The sequence below is a fragment of the Chanodichthys erythropterus genome, chromosome 12 (genome assembly GCF_024489055.1).
Source record: "Chanodichthys erythropterus isolate Z2021 chromosome 12, ASM2448905v1, whole genome shotgun sequence".
Classification (NCBI taxonomy): domain Eukaryota; kingdom Metazoa; phylum Chordata; class Actinopteri; order Cypriniformes; family Xenocyprididae; genus Chanodichthys; species Chanodichthys erythropterus.
The window spans coordinates 17,396,457-17,416,060 of record NC_090232.1 but is presented as its reverse complement, the minus strand read 5'-3'; the positions used below and the strand labels follow the sequence as shown (position 1 = coordinate 17,416,060).

Sequence of the window (19,604 nt, the reverse complement as noted above, 5' to 3'; positions counted from 1 at the left end):
TGTATAAGAATGACACAAGAAAAGATATTGTTGAATAAAGTCGTTATTTTTGTTTGTTTTTTGCACACAAAAAGTATTCTTGTCACTTCATAACATTAAGGTTGAACCACTGCAGTCCATATACCACGCAGATTTCATCAAAAATATCTTAATTTGTTTTCCGAAGATGAACTACGGTCTTACAGGTGTGTAATTAATGACGGAATTTTCATTTTTGGGTGAACTAACCCTTTAAAGCCAGGAATTATATACCTCATAAAATCGAGCAAAAGATGCTGCCGTTGTTATGGCAACCACTTTCTACAGAGGCAGTAATTCTGTTTGTCATGGTGATGGCAAGGTGTGCAGGGAGTGTGGCAGGGGTGACACTAGAGGGGTTACTATTGTGGGGACGAGGAGGTGGATTTTCCAGGGCCCAAAGTGCTTGTGACCTACGACAGAAAGAGTAGTATAGGTCAAAAATATGATACCACATATTATTAGTGATGCATAGAATTTGCAGCAAACATTAAATTCATTTTCAGCTTTGGCTGAGACAAAGGGCCAAAATCATTGACTGAAATGGTTACATTTAATCAGCGCTTCTCCGACGGTACAAGATGCAACAAGTAAATGTGTAGGGCTAAACTCTATAGGACTGGGTTGATAATTTTGATGAACCAAGATATTTTTTTAATCTCTGCTATTTTCAGTTGATGCATGAACAAAACATGAACCTAAACATTACTTGTAGCACACCTACTGTCCACTAATTAGTCTAAGCTTTCAAATTCTCTCAATTTTATAATAAATCATTTTAACTTTTAATGTGTGACAGATATCACTGTAGCCACCTCAGCTGAACCAATCATCTCTTCCTCTTTACTATTAGTTACAGCTCCTGTTAAGATGTCAATAGAAGAGCTTGAATACAATGTTACATTTAACTCAGGAAATCCATTGAATGTCCATAGCTCATTTGTCAGCTAGAGAGGAGCATTTCGTTCAATATATGCACTACAACATTACATACTCCTTAAATTTTTACTTAAAGGTGCCCTAGAATGAAAAATTGAATTTATCTTGGCATAGTTAAATAAAAAGAGTTCAGTACATGGAAATGACATACAGTGAGTCTCAAACACCATTGTTTCCTCATTGTTTTTAAACACTTGCAGTCTGTATAATTCATAAACACAACTTCATTCTTTATAAATCTCTCCAACAGTGTGTAATGTTAGCTTTAGCCACAGAGCACCATCAAACTCATTCAGAATCAAATGTAAACATCCAAATAAACACCGTACTTATGCGATTAGACATGCTGCATGACGAACACTTTGTGAAGATCCATTTTGAGGGTTATATTAGCTGTTTGAACTTTGTTTATGCTGGTTAAGGCAAGCGTGAGCTCCGGGGGCGGGGAGCACGAGAATTTAAAGGGGCCGCGCATCCTGAATCAGCGCATATTTAATAATGCCCCAAAATAGGCGATTAAAAAAATGAATAAAAAAAATCTATGGGGTATTTTGAGCTGAAACTTCACAGACACATTCAGGGGACACCTTAGACTTATATTACATCTTTTAAAAAGACGTTCTACGGCACCTTTAACCTGTTATCTTTGTCTTCATTACTTAATGTTTGTCTGAATAAATCTGTCATGAAAACAAGTTATTATAGCCACCATTTAAATGTTTATATTTAAACAACAAATTGGAGTAGAAAGTTTTTTGTTTATTTTTGAGCATCATTATATATTATGATATATATTGCAGACACGTGAAACTGGCCTATTACTTACATATACAGAGTTTTGTATCCGAGACGTGTGAGTGTGTCTAACCTGGGTCTGAGCAGAGAGTTGTTAAGTACAACACACTCCATGTTCTGTGCGTTTGTCCGTATGGGGGTTTTAGTACTCGTAGGGTGGCCCTGATAAACCAGGTTTTCCTGAACAACACCTCGGACCCGCTCTTTCACGGAAATCCCATAACCTCGCAATGCCTGAACGCGATTCCTCAACACCTGCAGAACAGACATCAAATGTCAGCATCTGATAGCAGGAACCTTTTCAGGACTGCAGATCAAACAGTACATGGACAGTGTCTGAAATCTACGGATTTGCTACACAGCCAATGCTTTTGTATGGATGCAGGCTTTAGTGATAACCATATAAATATTCTATCCATGTTTTATAGTCTAATAATTATTTTAATTTTATTATTATTGTCAAAAAGTAGAAATACAACTATTAAAAAGTCACAAAATAGTTTATTTTGTGGATTCTTATAATCAGTATCAATACTGGCCATTAAAAAACAATATCTGTTCTCTATTATTAGTAGACAGGTTGTGATGCAAACACCATCTACCTCTGTATACTGCATGTGAAGACTTTCTCAACCATATGACAGAGATTGAAGCACACTCACTTTAACATCTGCATTGTCCATCACTCGTATTCCAACAGAATTATTTCCGACCACATCATTTTCCACAATAAGCCCATCGCCTCGGAAGCAGACACCGTGACAGCCATTGCCATAAACCCCATTGCCGCGCAGCTCTACTCGACTCTCTCTGTCCACGGCCACTCCTGTCCAGCCATTACAGAGGACACAGTTTCCAACTAAACGTGTCAGCTGAGCGCTCTGAATGATAGACATGCCAGCTCCTCTGTTATTGTTCACCATGTTGGCCACCACGTTCAAAGGCTCACTGCTCTTCACATACACTCCGACAGCTGGAGAGACAAAGAGAAGTGGGTGAAATGTCAATGTAATCTGAACATGCATGACAGGGATACTCAGGTGAAGCTGATTAGGGGTTTTAGAGTTTTTTGATAGCAAAAGAGCAGCCAGATCTGATGCAATATTACATTCTATATAGTAAATCTCAGCTGTGTGGTTTTTTATATTGTTTCAAAATTGTTAACTGTATAATCCCACAGCACAATATAAAGTTGGATATATATTATAATTTATGCATATAGTACACTTGTGTATATATATACTAGCAAATCTAATTTCCTGATCTTTTTATTACATTGCAAAATGTAACTACATTATTGCCCAGGGTAGGGTTGCACCAGCCGTTCGTAAGTTCTTTCTTAAATTGGAACGCAAAGTCCACACTAGTGGCTTAGTAACTACTAGCTAGTTTGTAACTAACTCTGTACTTTATTCGGTTGCACCATTTGTTCTTAAGGCAGAACGTAGCTAGTAGCTCGTAAGGTCTCCGTAAAGTAATGCGTAGTCGCATAATATGACGTTTACCTTCAGTTATCCTTCAAATACAGGAGCAGAAGTTGTTGAAATTCCGTGAATTTCAGTTTATCCTTCATTCTGACTTATTTTGCCTCACGTAGCTAACAGTAAAAATAAGTTCCCATTAAATATAATAGCCTACTACTTAATCATAAATGTTTTTATATGTAAATAACATTCAGAAACTGTAACGAAATTAATAAGGATCAATAAATAAATACTGAAACAACAACAAAAACATAAGAAATTACATTTATTGATTATGCACAACACGGAGTGATAGGACCGATGCACACAGCGGTGCGCTATTTAACGGGTTCGTGTTGAAGAGTGTCTAACAAAGTAATCTTTTCACATGATGTTCTCTCTCTTAAAATTTAAGAGAGTGTAAATGTCAGCAGCATCATATATGTGTAAAGAATGAAGTCTGTCAGGTAAAACAAGAGCTTATTGATGCAGTTCAGTCAGTCTGCTATTTTATTCCAACCGTTACTCCTGATAGGAGGCTTCCGTAAATATTTAGTGTATACGTAGAGTTACGCTTCAACTAAGTTTAATGGTGCAACACAAAAATATTTAGTAGTGCGTAAGTTGTAACTTAGTGCCCATTTACGTCAAAACTAGTCTACGTTGTAACTTGCGCACAGCTGGTGCAACTGGCCCCTGATCTTTATATAAAGTTGGATATATAAGTATGTTCAACTTTATCCGCATACAGTACACTCACATAGGGCAATAAATGTTATATAGCTAATCTCAATTGCTTGATTGCGTGTATACTATAGAACATTTTATCTATATTATTGTCCAGTTGTAATCTGCTAAATGTGATTATATGTCATGAAGATATTAACATATTATAAACATTAACATCATGATACTCTGTAAAGCTGCTTTGAAACAATGTTTATTATAAAAAACGCTACAAATAAATTGACTTGACCTGATCCCCTTATGCAGAACCCCATTACTAAAATATAAAGGTAAGCAGACAACTATATATTTTCATATAAAAAGACAATAAAGCATGACTATTTAGTATAAAATTGTAAAAACAACATATTTTCATGTTGACTTCAGTTAACAACATTTTTTTTATTCACTATTAGTTATGTATAAAAGTACCTAAAAACATTTTCAAATTTAAATATATTTGAATAACTCGTTCCACAATAAATATCATTCCAAAGCAGCTTTACAGAGAATATTGCCTCACAAAGGTGGTCCTGAAAGGTGAAAGTGGCAAGGAGAAACTTAAGTCGAAAGAATAAAATAAATGTGATTCATTTTATGATTTTCAACTAGACTTCACAAAGCAGAATGAAACATTATCATCAGAAATGGTTAACAATTGTGTAAAACATATTTAATAAATTTAACAGCCCTGAAATATTTTTTTCTCTCAAAAGAGAATTAACATTAATTAACATTTAACATACAAACCCCATTTCCAGAAAAGTTGGGACAATTCGTAAAACGCAATAAAAACAACAATCTGTGATTTGTTAATTCTCTTGAACCTTCTTTTTTTTACTGACAAAAGTACAAATAAAAGATTTCCAATGTTTTCACTGACCAACATAATTGTATTTTGTGAATATAAACAAATTTTAATTTTGATGTCTGCAACACTCCAAAAAAGTTGGGACAGAAGCAAAATAAAAGTGATTAATATCCAAGTTAATCTGTTTTTAAACAGTCTACAATTAGCAGATGAATTGGTAATAGGTGAGGGGTATCATGTTTGGGTGTAAAAGAGCTTCTCAGTCTTTGCAAGAAACCACTTTGTGCCAAATGTCATGAGAGAATTGTCAAACAATTCAAACATCACATTTCTCAATGTAAGATTGCAATGAATTTATGTCTTTCACCATCTACCATATATTATAAATGTAAAAAGATTCAGGGAATCAAGAGATAGATATCTCGGTCTGTATATAGGGCAAGGTAGGAAACCTCAGTTGAATGTGCATAACCTTTGAGCCTTCAGATGGCACTGCATTAGAAACCGTTATACTATGATATAGCCACATGGACACTGGAAAACAGTTGTCACGTAACAGTCTGCTGCTGCATCAAGAAATGCAACTCAAATCTCTGTTAGTCAAGGAGAAAGCTACACATCTTTTCTATGCAGAGATACCGGTGAGTTCTCTGGGCCCGAGCTCATCTCAGATGGTCTAAAAGACAGCAGAATGTGAGCTGTGGTCAGATGAGTCAATGTTTCAGCTTATTTTTGGAAAAAATTAACACTGAGTCCTCAGTTCCAAAGACAAAAGGGACCATACAGACTTTCATTAGTGACAGTAGCAAAAGAAAAAATCTGTCATCGTATGGAGGTGCATCACTGCAAACGGCATGGGTGACTTGCATTTGTGTGAAGGTACCATTGACATGGAGGCATATATTTGAATAGTACAGAGACATAAACTGCCATCAAGATGACATCTTTCCTGGGTAGCAAGACAAAGCCAGGCCTCATTCTGCATTGATACATCAGAGTGGTTCCTAGACACTCTTACACCGTAGAGTGGATGTGCCTGACTGCCTGCCTACAGTCCAGATCTGACTCTTATTGAAAATGTATGGCCCATAATGAAAAGGAGAATCAGACAACGATGCCCACAGACTGTTGTGCAGATGTCTTGTATCAGGCGAGATTGAGTAAAAATTCCACTTGCAAAACTGCAACAATTAGTATCCTCAATTTCTAAATGATTAAAAAATTGTAATTAAAAGGAAAGGTGATGTGAAACAGAGGTAATGTACGGCTCTGTCCCAACTTTCTTGGAGTGTGTTGCAGCCATCAAAAATTTAAATTTGTTTATATTTTGTTCAGTTGTTCAGTGAACACATTGGAAATCTTTTCTTTGTACTTTTGTCACTTAAATAGAGGTTCAAGAGAATTAACAAATCACAGATTCTTGATTTTACTGCATTTTACAAAATGTCCCAGCGTTTCCAGAAATGGGGTTTGTATTATTAAATGGTGACATGCCAAAAAAAAATAAAATAATAATAATAATAATAATAATAATAATAATGAGGCCACAAATTAATAATTCCTTCTTACAATTTATTAATTTGTGACCAAGTTTTAATTTTTTATTCGTTCCCTCGATTTAATTTTGTTAAATCATGACCATGTTTTTTTTGGTTAATAGTGACAGACCACTCATGGTATATTCAAACTGCATATGTTCAAATTAGCAGCAAAATTTAAAAGTAGCTGTGTAATTGGAATATCCCAGATGAAGTAAAAGAGACATCATATTTAACAGCAACTAACCTCCGTTGTGGCTAATGCAGTTGTTTTCCACTAGGGCAACTGTGATTGGCCGTCGAGTGGAAAAGCGCTCATCTTCGCTATCGATATCACTTTCCCATGCCATCAGTTCTCCTTCCTCATTAAAGTTCTCCGGCCCTCCTCTGTCCCTGTCTCCAACCCCGACTCCTCTCTCTCTGTCCTGTAAAGAGCGATAGCCCTCTCGGCTCACTGCAGACTCTGTGTCCTTCCGGCAGAAAACAGCCAGCCCATACATGCGGTTATGGGTAATATGGTTTCCAATGAGCTGAGGTAGACTAGATGACATAACCCATACCCCACAGCCTCTGTTGCCTACAAAACACCAGGGATATCAGTTGATATTAGTGTTATAACATTTTTCAGAATAAATAGAATGAAAGAATAAAACAATATCACAATAATTCTATTGTTATAATGTAAATAATAATGTAATAATGTCAAACTGATTTTTTTTCTTTTCTGACTTTAACATTGCAATAGCTATGTTTCCATCCACCTATTTTTAGCCACATTTTGGGATATCACATTAAAAAAAACGCTTGATGGAAATGGCAAGATGCGATTAACTTCAAAAATGCGCATAAAAAACATATTTGCTCAATTGAGGCGGATAAAAAATTGTATCCGATAAGAAGACATGCAGATAAACTACGATGGAAACACATTTACAGAATAAACCCCTCAATGCGCAGCAAAAAAAACCTTACATGACTTTGCCTCAGCAAAGGATGTGACTGGATAACCAGCAGACCAATTTCATTGGACAGCATCTCAAATGTTGGTTTGGTCATTCTGAAAAGCCTGAGCCAAAGCTTGTCATCAGAATAATTTGGTATTGGTATGAACGCAAGATAACACGACAATGTTTATTCGTCTGTGTGCTCTTAGATGAGAGTCATTTATGATAGGAAAAAAGAGCCACAGTGACTCCCAATTGCAGAAAGTACCATTTTTATTAGATATTTTGCGAATTGCACTCAATTACACACATAATTAATTTCTATCACAAACATATTTGCAAAAGAATGAAAAAATCTGGATAACATCTGCCAAATGCCTTGAATGCAAAAAGCTGAAATATTCACACCGTATATGTGGTTGCCTTCAATGACACCCCTCCCTCTCTCTCCCACCACCACTCCGTCCGAGTAGCCGTAACAGATGAAGTTATTGCGCAGGACTGGGTCACCTCCTCGACGGATATCAGCGCCACCCCACTGATTCTGCCTAATAACATTATCTATCAGAGACAGGAAAAGTAAAGCAGCAATTAGAATTGATTTAGCTGTTTTAAGAGCAGGAGGAAACAGTTGAATAGAGCAAGGTCTACAGTGCTTGAAGCACCTATAAACTATTTAAATGGAAAATGGTACTGCGGTCAAACGGACCAGTGATCAGTCCTCTTCCGTTCTCATTGACAGCAACGCCTGCTGCAAGACCTTGGAAAATGTGATTTCCACTATCATGAAGAGAGAAAGAAAGAGAAATCAGATCTTTAGTCTTATTAGTTTCATGATAACAAACAGATATATGTAATGGTTCTTGTTATCCAACTTGATTTGCATTAAAACACAAAGAGCCCTGGCCTGCACTGCATACCTGACAACAGGATTGCCATTAAAGAGAATATACACGCCAGCTTCCTTGTTGCCGTAGATCTGGTTGCTGCGAATGGAACCTCTCCCGTTGCCCAAGACAACAATCCCGGAACGCAAACCACTGTGGATTCTATTACACTGCAGCCAGGAAAAGAGAAGGGAAAAGAAAAAAACAGTATATACACAGAAAATGATATGGGTAGATAGTAGAAATTACAATATATCTTCTAGACTTCCTTCCACTGCACTAGTTCTAATTTGATTACACTATACAAAATGTTTTTATTCAGAATATTTTTTGTCTTGTTTTTCATTACATTTACACAGATTCCCTTAAAACAAATGTATTTATTTAAAGGTGCAAATTTTAGGAGGATCTATTGACAAATGCAATATACATAACTTTGATTTCAGTGGTGTATAAAGATCTTACCTAATGAACCGTTATGTTTTTGTTACCTTAGAATGAGTCATTTCTATCTACAGGTAGATACACCGTGAGTCCCTTTATGTTTCTACATTAGCCCTTAACGGACAAACTGCTCTACAGAGCGCGTTTGCTTGACTGGCTACTCTTTTCTGTCTCTTTGTCCTGCCTTGGCCACCATATCTTCTCTATATTGCAATTCGCAACCTCACCTCTAGATGCCGTAACAATTTACACACTGCACCTTTAAAGGGTTTGTTCACCCAAAAATGAAAATTCTGTCATTAATTACTTACACTCATGTTGTTCTACAACCTTAAGACCTTTGTTCATTTTCCACAAATTAAGATATTTTTGATGAAATCCGATGGCTCAGTGAGGCCTCCATTGCCAGCAAGACAATTAACACTTTCAGTGCCCAGAAGCGACGAGAATACTTTTTGTGCGGCAAAAAACAAAATAACTTTTCAACAATATCTAGTGATGGCCGATTTCAAAACACTGCTTCAAAGCTTTACGAATCTTTTGTTTCGAATAAGTGGTTTGAAGCACCAAAGTCACATGACTTTAGTAAATGAGGCTTCGTTACATCATAAGTGTTTCAAAATTGTAATAGTTCACGTAACTTTAACAGTTTGATACACGATCCGAATCACTGATTCGAAACAAAAGATTCGTAAAGCTTCGAAGCAGTGTTTTGAAATCAGCCATCATCACTAGATATTGTTGAAAAGTTTTTTGGGTTGTTTTTTTTGCCACACAAAAAGTATTCTCGTCGATTTATAATATTAAGGTTGAACCACTGTATTCACATGAACTATTTTAAATATGTCTATACTAGCTTTCTGGGTATCTGAAAGTGTTACTTATCTAGCTCGCAATGCAGGCCTCACTGAGTCATTGAATGTCATCAAAAATATCTTAATTTGTGTTCTGAAGATGAACAAAAGTCTTACGGGTGTAGAACGACATGAGGGTGAGTAATTAATGACATAATTTTCATTTTCGGGTCAACTAACCTTTTAAAGCATAAACTATTAATATAAACTATTAATAGTTATATAATACTAATAGCATAAATATTAAATGTTTAAAGCATAAACCTCACTAAATTAGGTTAGAATTATGATTTAAAAAAAAAAACCTAGTTGCGATAGGAAAATAAAATTCAAGAGATATTATCTGAACCAACTCTTATAATCTAATGCAATTTTTTTAAGTGTACTAAAAGAAATGTGTACCAGTATGATAGGATTAGCCCCTTTGCGGATGTCTAGTCCCGCTTCTCCATTGGAGTGAATGTTGTTGTCAGCAATGAGACCTTGAGCAGAAAGTCGCAGGAACACACCAGACGCCTTGCACCCACACACTTCATTACGCAACATCACCATCTAAACAGAAAAAAGGAGAGAAAGTATAAGAGAGAGAGAGAGAGAGAGATTCGTGAAAGAGAACTAAAACATGAAAAGAAGATAAAAGAGAGAAGATGATCAGAAACAGTGCAATGCCATGAAATATTTTCTATGACTGCAGATATTGTTAAATCTGCTGGTTGTACTTGTTGTGCTTCTCACAAGCATGAAATGGAATGAAAAAAGACATTTCTTTAGAAAATGTAGCAAGTGCTTGCCTGTGCAGAAGGCTCTGACATGACACTAGGGTGTTATGGATAGTTGTCAGGAAGGTGCTATGCCACTACTAAGGTGTTTTGAGTAGTTCCTAAGTATTACTATGCTTGCTAGAGTGTTCTAAGTAGTTGCTTTTTTTGCCATTTTAACATCGCCAAGTAAAAATTGTAATTCTGATTGCTGCTTCCCGACATCCTGCACAAATTGAGAAATCATTCATATCTGTAGTACAAACTGTGCAGGATGGGATAAGGCTGGAAAACACTACACAACCAAGGATGACACACTACCAGACGGTTTTTTTTTCTTTTTTTTTTTTCGAACATAAACTTACACAACTGTAATAACATGCACCTTGTCACAGTCTGTGCCCATCATATACTGCATGCTCATATACTCATACACCCAATATCTGCAGACCGGCTCAGACTTTTGGCAACTAGCATTGACTTTTCCAGACTGTAATCTGGGCAAAGTCATGTAGTGTATTCCAGACTGTATAAGCTAAAATGTACTACTTTAAATTATGCAAATCCAGGCACAACTGGTAAGTGTGAGCTAATGATATTAAAACTCTGGCCAACACCAATAAGCCAATAATTGTTTTAACGTTAACGCTACAAGTGAACTAAGGCATCACAACATCATAATGTACAGTATGAAAATGGATATTCATTTTGAGATGTGCGGAAGTGTCAAAAGATCTTTTCTTCTGTATTGATGTACATCCGAATGTAGAGGCAGATGCATAGAAGCTTGCAGGTGTGGGGTTTAAGAAGATAAAATAATTGGAGGAGTCCTGTTTACGTGACCAGAAAGAAGTGTGTCGCTTTCACCGGAAGGTCCAGTAATCACATTCTGATCCCACTTATATGTGTATTTATCTACTATGTACTAACATTTAAATTGATCATTTGATACAATGAAACTACTAGGGGTTTAACAATATATTGTGTCACAATATATCGCAATACAAAAATTCAACAATAGGTATTATGGATAGTGACAATATGTATTGTGTACAGTTCTCCCAAAATGAAAAAAAAATTCAATTTTAAAAAGTTTTAGTCTCAGTACTACATTAAACTACAATATATAATGTTGAATATAATGTATAATAATGCAATGGGGGAATATTTGTGGGTCCTGATAATGCAAAAGCTCTTATGTTATCAGTAAAAAAAAGTGACCTACAGTATTTTAAATATATCTAGTCAGTGACAGAGTGCAAGAATCTTTTTCATCAAAAATAATTCTGTATTTTCAGCTCCAGAATCATGAATATTTTTATTATGGTGTCACCATTATCCTGTGCATTGGGTCACCTACACAAAGTCCAAGCACATTCATTTTAACCCCCAATGTAATATAACATTTTGCATTTTAAAGGGTTAGTTTACCCAAAAATAAAAATTCTGTCATTTATTACTCACCCGCCGTTCCACACCCGTAAGACCTTCGTTAATCTTAGGAACACAAATTAACATATTTTTGTTGAAATCAGATGGCTCAGTGAGGCCTGCATAGGGAGCAATGACATTTCCTCTCTCAAGATCCATTAATGTACTAAAAACAAATCTAAGTTCATGTGAGTACAGTGGTTCAATATTAATATTCTAAAGCGATAAGAATATTTTTGGTGCGCCAAAAAAACATGACTTATTTAGTGATGGCCGATTTCAAAACACTGCTTCAGGAAGCTTCAGAGCGTTATGAATCAGTGTATCGAATCATGATTCGGATTGCGTGTCAAACCGCCAAACTGCTGAAATCACGAGACTTTGGTGCTCCAAACTATTGATCCGATGATTCATTTGTGCTCCGAAGCTTCCTGAAGCAGTGTTTTGAAATCGGCCATCACTATATAAGTTGTTATTTTGTTGTTTTTTTGCCGCACCAAAAATATTCTCGTCGCTTTATAATATTAATATTGAACCACTGTACTCACATGAACTGATTTAGATATGTTATGTTATTATTTATGGATCTTGAGAGAGGAAATGTCATTGCTCTTTATGCAGGCCTCACAGAGCCATCAGATTTCAACAAAAATATCTTAATTTGGGTTTCAAAGATTAATAAAGGTCTCACGGGTGTGGAACGGCATGAGGGTGAGTAATAAATTACAGAATTTTAATTTTTGGGTGAACTAACCCTTTAACAAACAGTACATTTTTTTTTAACTGTTTACCATATGTCTTGGAGTATCGCAATAATATTTTATCGTGAGTTCAGTATCACAATATGTATCGAATAGTGACATGAGGGTATCGTTAAACCCCTAAGTAACTACTTTGTACGTACATGTTTTTACATTGTACTTATATTTTGAAAAAATACCTGTGTATGTAACTGTGCCTGTATTTAATTTCGGTAATTATATCTACAATTTCATTGTTGACCTTTCCCTTACACCTTAACCCAGCATAAAACCTGTCGTGCCACAGAGCGGCAGTATTTATACTAATCAGCCAACTAAAGGCATACTTATAGTCGTCTTTGCACATTAAACTTGGAGAAAGAATTTTAATGTTGATAACATTACACACTTCAGCTTTAAAGGGCATGAAGTTACATGTTTTACACACTTTGGCATTCTGGATGCAGCGCACTGCATAGTTGAGCCCCTTGAACACATTGGCCTCCAGTCGAGCTTGACCATGATTGCACAGGTGCACACCACCTTTTCCATCCCGCAGCAGACAGCGACGAAGCAGGCAGCCTTGAACCGATGCGGACAACTCCCGCGCTTCTGCATCCCTCTGCAGCTCTGCAGACAGAGTCAGCAGTGCAGGAAATGCAGAAGAATCGGGCATGTCCGCTTTGGAGAGATGCGCTAGTCCGTGCTGGTCATACGAAAGCTTTAACCCTGTGCTTTTCTCGCCATCTAGCTCATCATCTTCCTCACTTGACTCACTTGATGTTTCCATGCCATCCTCCTCAATCATTGTACCATCCTGACCTGGAAGAAGACCATCTCCACCTTTGTGTTTTGCCCAGTTTGTTTCCCAATCAACTTCCTGTTTACTCCAGTCCTTTATTGTGTTTACTCCTTCAGAGGGTGCGTTTCCATGACTACCTGCACCCACGCTGTCTTTTCCACCCTGGTTAGATATTTCAGCTGACCCGTTACTAGTCATCATGGTAAAGGTCTTGGCCAAGGCGACCAGGTGTTTGAAGGCCCAATTGCGTTCAGAGACCGGAGCACCTTCCACAGTGACAGAGGCAGAGTCGCCCCCTGAGAATTCACAACTGTCCATTAAACTGATGGCCACTCCAAGAAAATGGGCAGAGCTGCCCTGGGCAAAAGAGCAGAAACGAGCCTGACACGTCCCTGGACCCCGGATATGCAGCTGACAGCCCTCAAAGTTGCAGTTGTCCAACTGGACATGCCCAGAAGACGTCTAAGAAAAAAACAAGAAAAAAAGATGTAATTAAAGCACTATAGGAAAACTGACAGTGTTTTTCTGTGTTTTTTGAGTGGCAAAGACACGATGGATGGATGGATGGATGGATGGGAAATATTAGACAGACAGACAGAAATATTGGATGGATGGATGGATGGATGGATGGATGGATGGATGGGAAATATTAGACAGACAGACAGAAATATTGGATGGATGGATGGATGGATGGATGGATGGATGGATGGATGGATGGATGGATGGATGGATGGATGGGAAATATTAGACAGACAGAAATATTAGATGGACGGATGAGAAATATTGGATTGATGGATGGATGGATGGATGGGAAATATTAGACAGACAGACAGAAATATTGGATGGATGGATGGATGGATGGATGGATGGATGGGAAATATTAGACAGACAGACAGACAGAAATATTAGATGGATGGATGAGAAATAATTGATTGATGGATGGATGGATGGATGGATGGATGGATGGATGGATGAGAAATATAAGATGGGTGATGGATAAGAAATATTGGATGGATGATGGATGGATGGGTGGATGAGAAATATTAGACAGACAGAAATATTGGATGGATGGATGGATGAGAAATATTAGACAGACAGACAGAAATATTAGATGGATGGATGATAGATGGATGGATGAGAAATATTAGATGATGGATGGATGGATGGATGGATGGATGGATGGATGGATGGATGGATGAGAAATATTGGATGGATGGATGGATGGGAAATATTGGATGGATATTGGATGGATGGATGACAAATATTGGATGGATGGATGAAAAATATTGGATGGATGAGAAATGTTAGATAGACAGACAGACAGATGCTTGTGGAAGTATCAAGGCTCACCTTATAAACCACAGGTGAAAACCACGCTGGCATGAACACCAGATTGCACAGTCTTGCCGTCGGGCACTGTTGATCAAAGCTCACCAATAACGACACATCCCCCAACTTGCCCATTCCAACAATCTCCACAGGCACCTTGAGGGACACCTCCACCTGTTCTTCATAGACACCCGCATGGAGCACCACCTTATCGTACGGCCCTGCCGCAGCCAGCGCCCCCCTGAGAGTTTCATAGCCGCCCCCTGCCACAGTGCCAACATGCCAAATCCTGCGGTCTTTCCTCCGGCGGAAAAGATGGAGGCAGGCAGACGAGTGGAGGTCCGAGCCGTTCTGGGTCCAGGTTCGGCTGGCAAGAGCATGCTGACGGAGAGCCTCTCTCCAGGAAACCGGAGGCAGATGGGGGCGACGGGGCCAATTTGGGTGGCGACATTCAGGGCATCCTAGACAGAGCTGACGCCAACGTGTGCTGTCCAAGCTCAAAATGAGTTCCCGCCAGGCTCTGCACACCAGACAGCATCGACCCAGATCTGGCAGAGGCAGGTATGCCAGGATGAGGCGCCAAAGCTCGACAGGCAGACTTCCCACCTCCATATCTGTCAGTACCAAGCCACCTCACCTCGGCAGATCACCTTAGTGTAAACAGGGCAAATGCATTTGCTCAATAAAATATACATCATTTTAATAACAGCTTTCTTTCTTGTATTGACATATTTCTGTTAAAATAGAAATGTACTGAAGTCCCTCCTTTTTTATTATCGTTTAAAATAGGCTTTACTCATGAATTACAATTTACTACTTGCAATATGGGATACTCGAATTTAGGGCTGCACAACGATTAATCTTTTGCAAAATAAAAGTCTGTGTTATGTAATATATGTGTGTGTTCTGTGTATAATAATTATGTATATATAAATACATGCACATACATGTATCTAATGGAAAAAAATATATATAAAATATTTATATTTATATGTAACATAAAATATATATAAATATGTATATTTATACATGTATATATTTCTTAAATTTATACATGTGCATGTATTTATATATACACATAATTATTATACACAGAACACACACATATATTACATAACACAGACATTTATTTTGCAAACGATTAATCGTTGTGCAGCCCTACTCGAATTTGATTGGACAAAAAACTGTAGTGCATGGTGAGTCATCAGTAATATTGGTCTGTTTCCCAAAAGAAAGATTTTAAATGCGTATTAAATGCAAAAGTTTGTGGTCTAAGATTTTTTTAATGTTTTTGATAGAAATCTCTTCTGCTCAAAGCTGTATTTATTTGATCAAAAAATACAGTAAATTTTATTAAAATTTAAAATAACTATTTCCTATTTTAATATTTTTTTAAATATTTATTCCAGTGATGTCAAAGCTGGATTTTCAGCAGTCATTACTCCAGTCTTCAGTGTCACATGATCCTTCAGAAATCATTTTTTATATGCTGATTTAGTGCTCAAGAAACTTTTCATATTATTAACGTTGGAAACAGTTGTGCAGCTTAATTTGGTGGAAACCACGGTACATTTTTTCAGGATTTTTTGCTGAATAGAAAGTTTAAAAGAACAGCATGTACGCTGCTGGGCAAAAAAAGGGCCAAGCCAAAAATGGCAAAATATTTAGTGGTCTTTTAATGGTCATCCATTTTAATCACAAATCACTGGTCAGGAAATTGCACAATTAATGTAGATAAAGTAACTTGGCATGGAATAGCCTTCCCCTTTGTTTTCTTAAAATGTTTAAGCCATGTGGGTAAACCTGCAGACAGCTTTTCACAGGAAGAATCATCTGTGTTGTTCCACTCAATGGTAATGGCTTCAAACAGTTCATGAGTAGTTGAAAAATGTCTCTCAGTTCATTTGAGTTTAATGTGAGACAAAATATTCACTATAGGGTTCAAACCTGGGGCCTGTACCATGAAGCCAGATTCGCTGGCTAGCCAGGTAAGTTTCAGATTAGTTTGTGCCAGTCCTGGGATTTAAGTACCATGAAAGTGACTTGGCTTTTAGCGGTGTTCATCACTATAGTAACTTATGCTCCATGGCTAACCTGCTCTGGGGCAGGTTATGTTCTGGGTAAGAGATATCAAACCGAAATTGGACCAATCAGATGTGAGCAAAGCAACACTGACACATCCGACGCAATAAAGTCACGCCCCTGTTTCTCTTCCTCCAAGTTAAAGGTCATTATATAGTAAAAACAAATATTTAACAATGAAATTGTTTGGCTTTAATGATAATTAGAATTATTTTATGATTTATATAACTATTATATGATCTATTATTATTATTAATCCATTACACACAAGCAATTTTAGTTTAACAGTTATTAAGCATTCACTTTAAATGAATATTAATACATACAGATCATATGTAATATAAATAAGCTGTAGAATCAATAGATAACTCTTTAAAAATGACTACGTTACCTCACATGTTTAAGTCTCTATTGCTATATATTATCAATTCTATAAACCAACTTAAGTTTCACTTGCACTGATAGAGAAAGATAATTTCTTTTATTTGTCCTCTTTCATGGACAAGTATTTTCTTTAGTGTAAATGCATTTAAAGTCTTAATTTTCTTCAATCTCTTAACCTTCATCAAAAGAGTTTTGAATCACGCTGGCTCTCTCGCTAGAAGTGAATCAGAGTTTCTCTCTGTTGCAAGGCATGTGATTGGCTGTTTGCCACGGTTGTCACTCATTCATGTGCACACGCTCCACAAACTCGAATCAAAGCCTGAGTTGACAGAGAAAGTTGATGATCAGCATCATGGTACCAACAAAGCCAGATTGGAGTGGCTTGGTTTTGTCAACTTGAAACTAATCCTATTACCCTGAGTTTGTTCAACTAACATCATGGTACAGGCCCCTGGACTCTGACCAGGACAAAACATGAGCCTGATGGACTTGTTCTCAAGCCACTTCTTGGTTGTCTTTGCAATTTGAGTAGGAGCATTGTCTTGTTGAAAAATAATATCTGATCATTCCTCTTTAGATAACAACTTTTCATTTGTGAGAAGCAAGCCATTCTGCAAAATTCTCCAAAGCAGTAAATGACTTTTTATCACAGTGAAGTAGCTCACCAGCAGCTAAAAAGGCTCCCCACACAATGACACCCCTTCCTCCATGCTTCACTGTGGTAGAGATGCATTTTTTATTATATTTCTCACCAGATTTTCAAAGACACCGCTACGGCGCATTACCATGCAACTCATGTTTCATTGGGATTTATCACTCCACACACAACTTCCCATATTCTGCCAAAAACTTCATTCTGTCTTTGATGTTCTTCTGAGACAGCAATGGCTTTTTAAGTAGTGCATGTTGCTAATTTCCTGACCAATAATTTGTGGTTAAGACAACTAAAAGCTTAGTGTTTTTTAGCCATTTTGGGCTTGGCCCATTTTTTTGCCCAGGAGTGTATTTGAAATCTTACTGACCCAAACTTTTGAATGGTAGTGTATCTGCTAAAGGTTGATTTTTGTCAACTTTTAGGAGTACACAAGCATAGCTATTGATATTATATTGATATGTGACCACATTCCTCTAATTTTGAATTCATTAGATCTGATAAAATATTTCTGGGTCAAACATGATTTATAAAAACCTATTTAGGGCTGCATAACATGCTAAAAAGGTTCTTTCACTATAGGGTTACAGACAGAACATTAAAAATAGTTCATTTTATGCAAAATAATTTGATTTAAAATGGAAATTTGCTTTTACTATTTATCTTTATAGCCTATTATTTTTGTTTCTTATATTCATGGTCACAAATCCTGTTGCCATTACACGAAAAGAACATTGTATTCCTCACCCCCCCAAAAAAAAAAAAAAAAAAAAAACATTAGAAGGGTTCAGTATTGAGAATATATTGAGGCATTCTGTGCCTCAAATATTGTCTTTTTGCAACAAAACGTATATGCAATGCTAACATATCTATTCTTGGCAAAGAACGAGACAGTACAGCATCACAATACCCTGACCAGCATGGAATAACAAAGCAACACAGGACGCAATAAGAGCACACAAATGAAAACAGCCATGAATGCATTCGACTGAAGTTCAAAGGAAAGGAAAACATGGCAAAGGAAAATAACACATCCATCGTTTCTGCAGCAACTTAGTATCTGCCTGACAACGACATGTTACGAGGCTGCCATCTGATTCAGCGCAATAAAAAAACAAAACAAACGAGCCTACCTCTGACAACACTGTTTCCAGCAAGCATTTTATCAGACGTATAGCTCATCACGACCGTTTTCCTCTTTGGTTGCGAGCAGAAACCAAACACCCATCCGGTGAAAATCTCGTATTTCTTGGCGTATTTTCCTTGTTTTTAAAGGCGTGGAAAACAGGGCTCGTGTATATTCATTCAGAAGGCGGGGGATGTTCTCTTACGAAAGACAACGACAACTTTTCCCTCTTGTCTGACACAGTTGTTAAGCAACATGGCTTTTTACTGTGCAACAACAATACACGTGATATTTAGCTTTCGACCCCCAACTCCCCTCTCTCATGCGCATCATGTTGTTGGCAAAGCAGATGATCAAAATCACGCACCGCTTATGTTGTGGGAATTCGTGTGTCTTGTGACCAGACTTGAAGACATTACCACCCTCTATTTCATTATTTATTAGCAAACTACGTTAGTCTTGTAAGGGGTTCTCAGATGATTTGTGTAAAAATGACGATTTTACTAGTCCTCTACACCACCACGTCTACTCAACACAAATAACTAAACCTTGACCTTAATTAGTGAAATTTTCTTAAATATCTCCAATTACTGCCTGCACAGGAAATGACAAACGTTCGCATTCAAATTAAAAGTCCGTACTTGGAGCATTGCAGTAAACCTCAGTAAAAGTGTGGGAATGTAAGCCTACATGCATTTTGAAATACATTTTAATAAGTAAATAATAATAAGTAAAATTTGAATTGCATTTCTTTTATGATTATGCTTAAAGAAGTGAAATATGTGTGAGAGAAAAACTTAATAAACACACACAGCAATATTTAAAAACTCGCTTTCCAGTTTGGAGAACACAAGCAGTGCTGCGAAACATTTTGTTATGTG

General features: G+C 37.1%; 1 protein-coding gene across 2 annotated transcripts; it reads right to left on the bottom strand.

The window, feature by feature from the left end:
- Nucleotides 1-80: 80 nt before the first annotated feature.
- Nucleotides 81-18,942, bottom strand: fbxo10 (F-box protein 10). 2 transcript variants are annotated; one of them, XM_067404495.1, is made up of 11 exons: nucleotides 18,731-18,942; nucleotides 14,501-15,129; nucleotides 12,797-13,612; nucleotides 9,822-9,971; nucleotides 8,155-8,291; nucleotides 7,944-8,014; nucleotides 7,643-7,795; nucleotides 6,538-6,867; nucleotides 2,415-2,725; nucleotides 1,826-2,007; nucleotides 81-431 (listed from the first exon to the last, which is right to left on the bottom strand). In XM_067404495.1, exons 2-11 carry the CDS (start codon nucleotides 15,089-15,091, stop codon nucleotides 254-256), a joined length of 2,919 nt encoding a protein of 972 aa, XP_067260596.1. In that variant the 5' UTR covers nucleotides 15,092-15,129; nucleotides 18,731-18,942; the 3' UTR covers nucleotides 81-253. The 2 variants fall into 2 exon arrangements, with proteins under 2 accessions (XP_067260596.1, XP_067260597.1); XM_067404496.1 differs by lacking the exon at nucleotides 1,826-2,007 and having other exon boundaries at nucleotides 263-431.
- Between the last annotated feature and the right edge of the window lie 662 nt (nucleotides 18,943-19,604).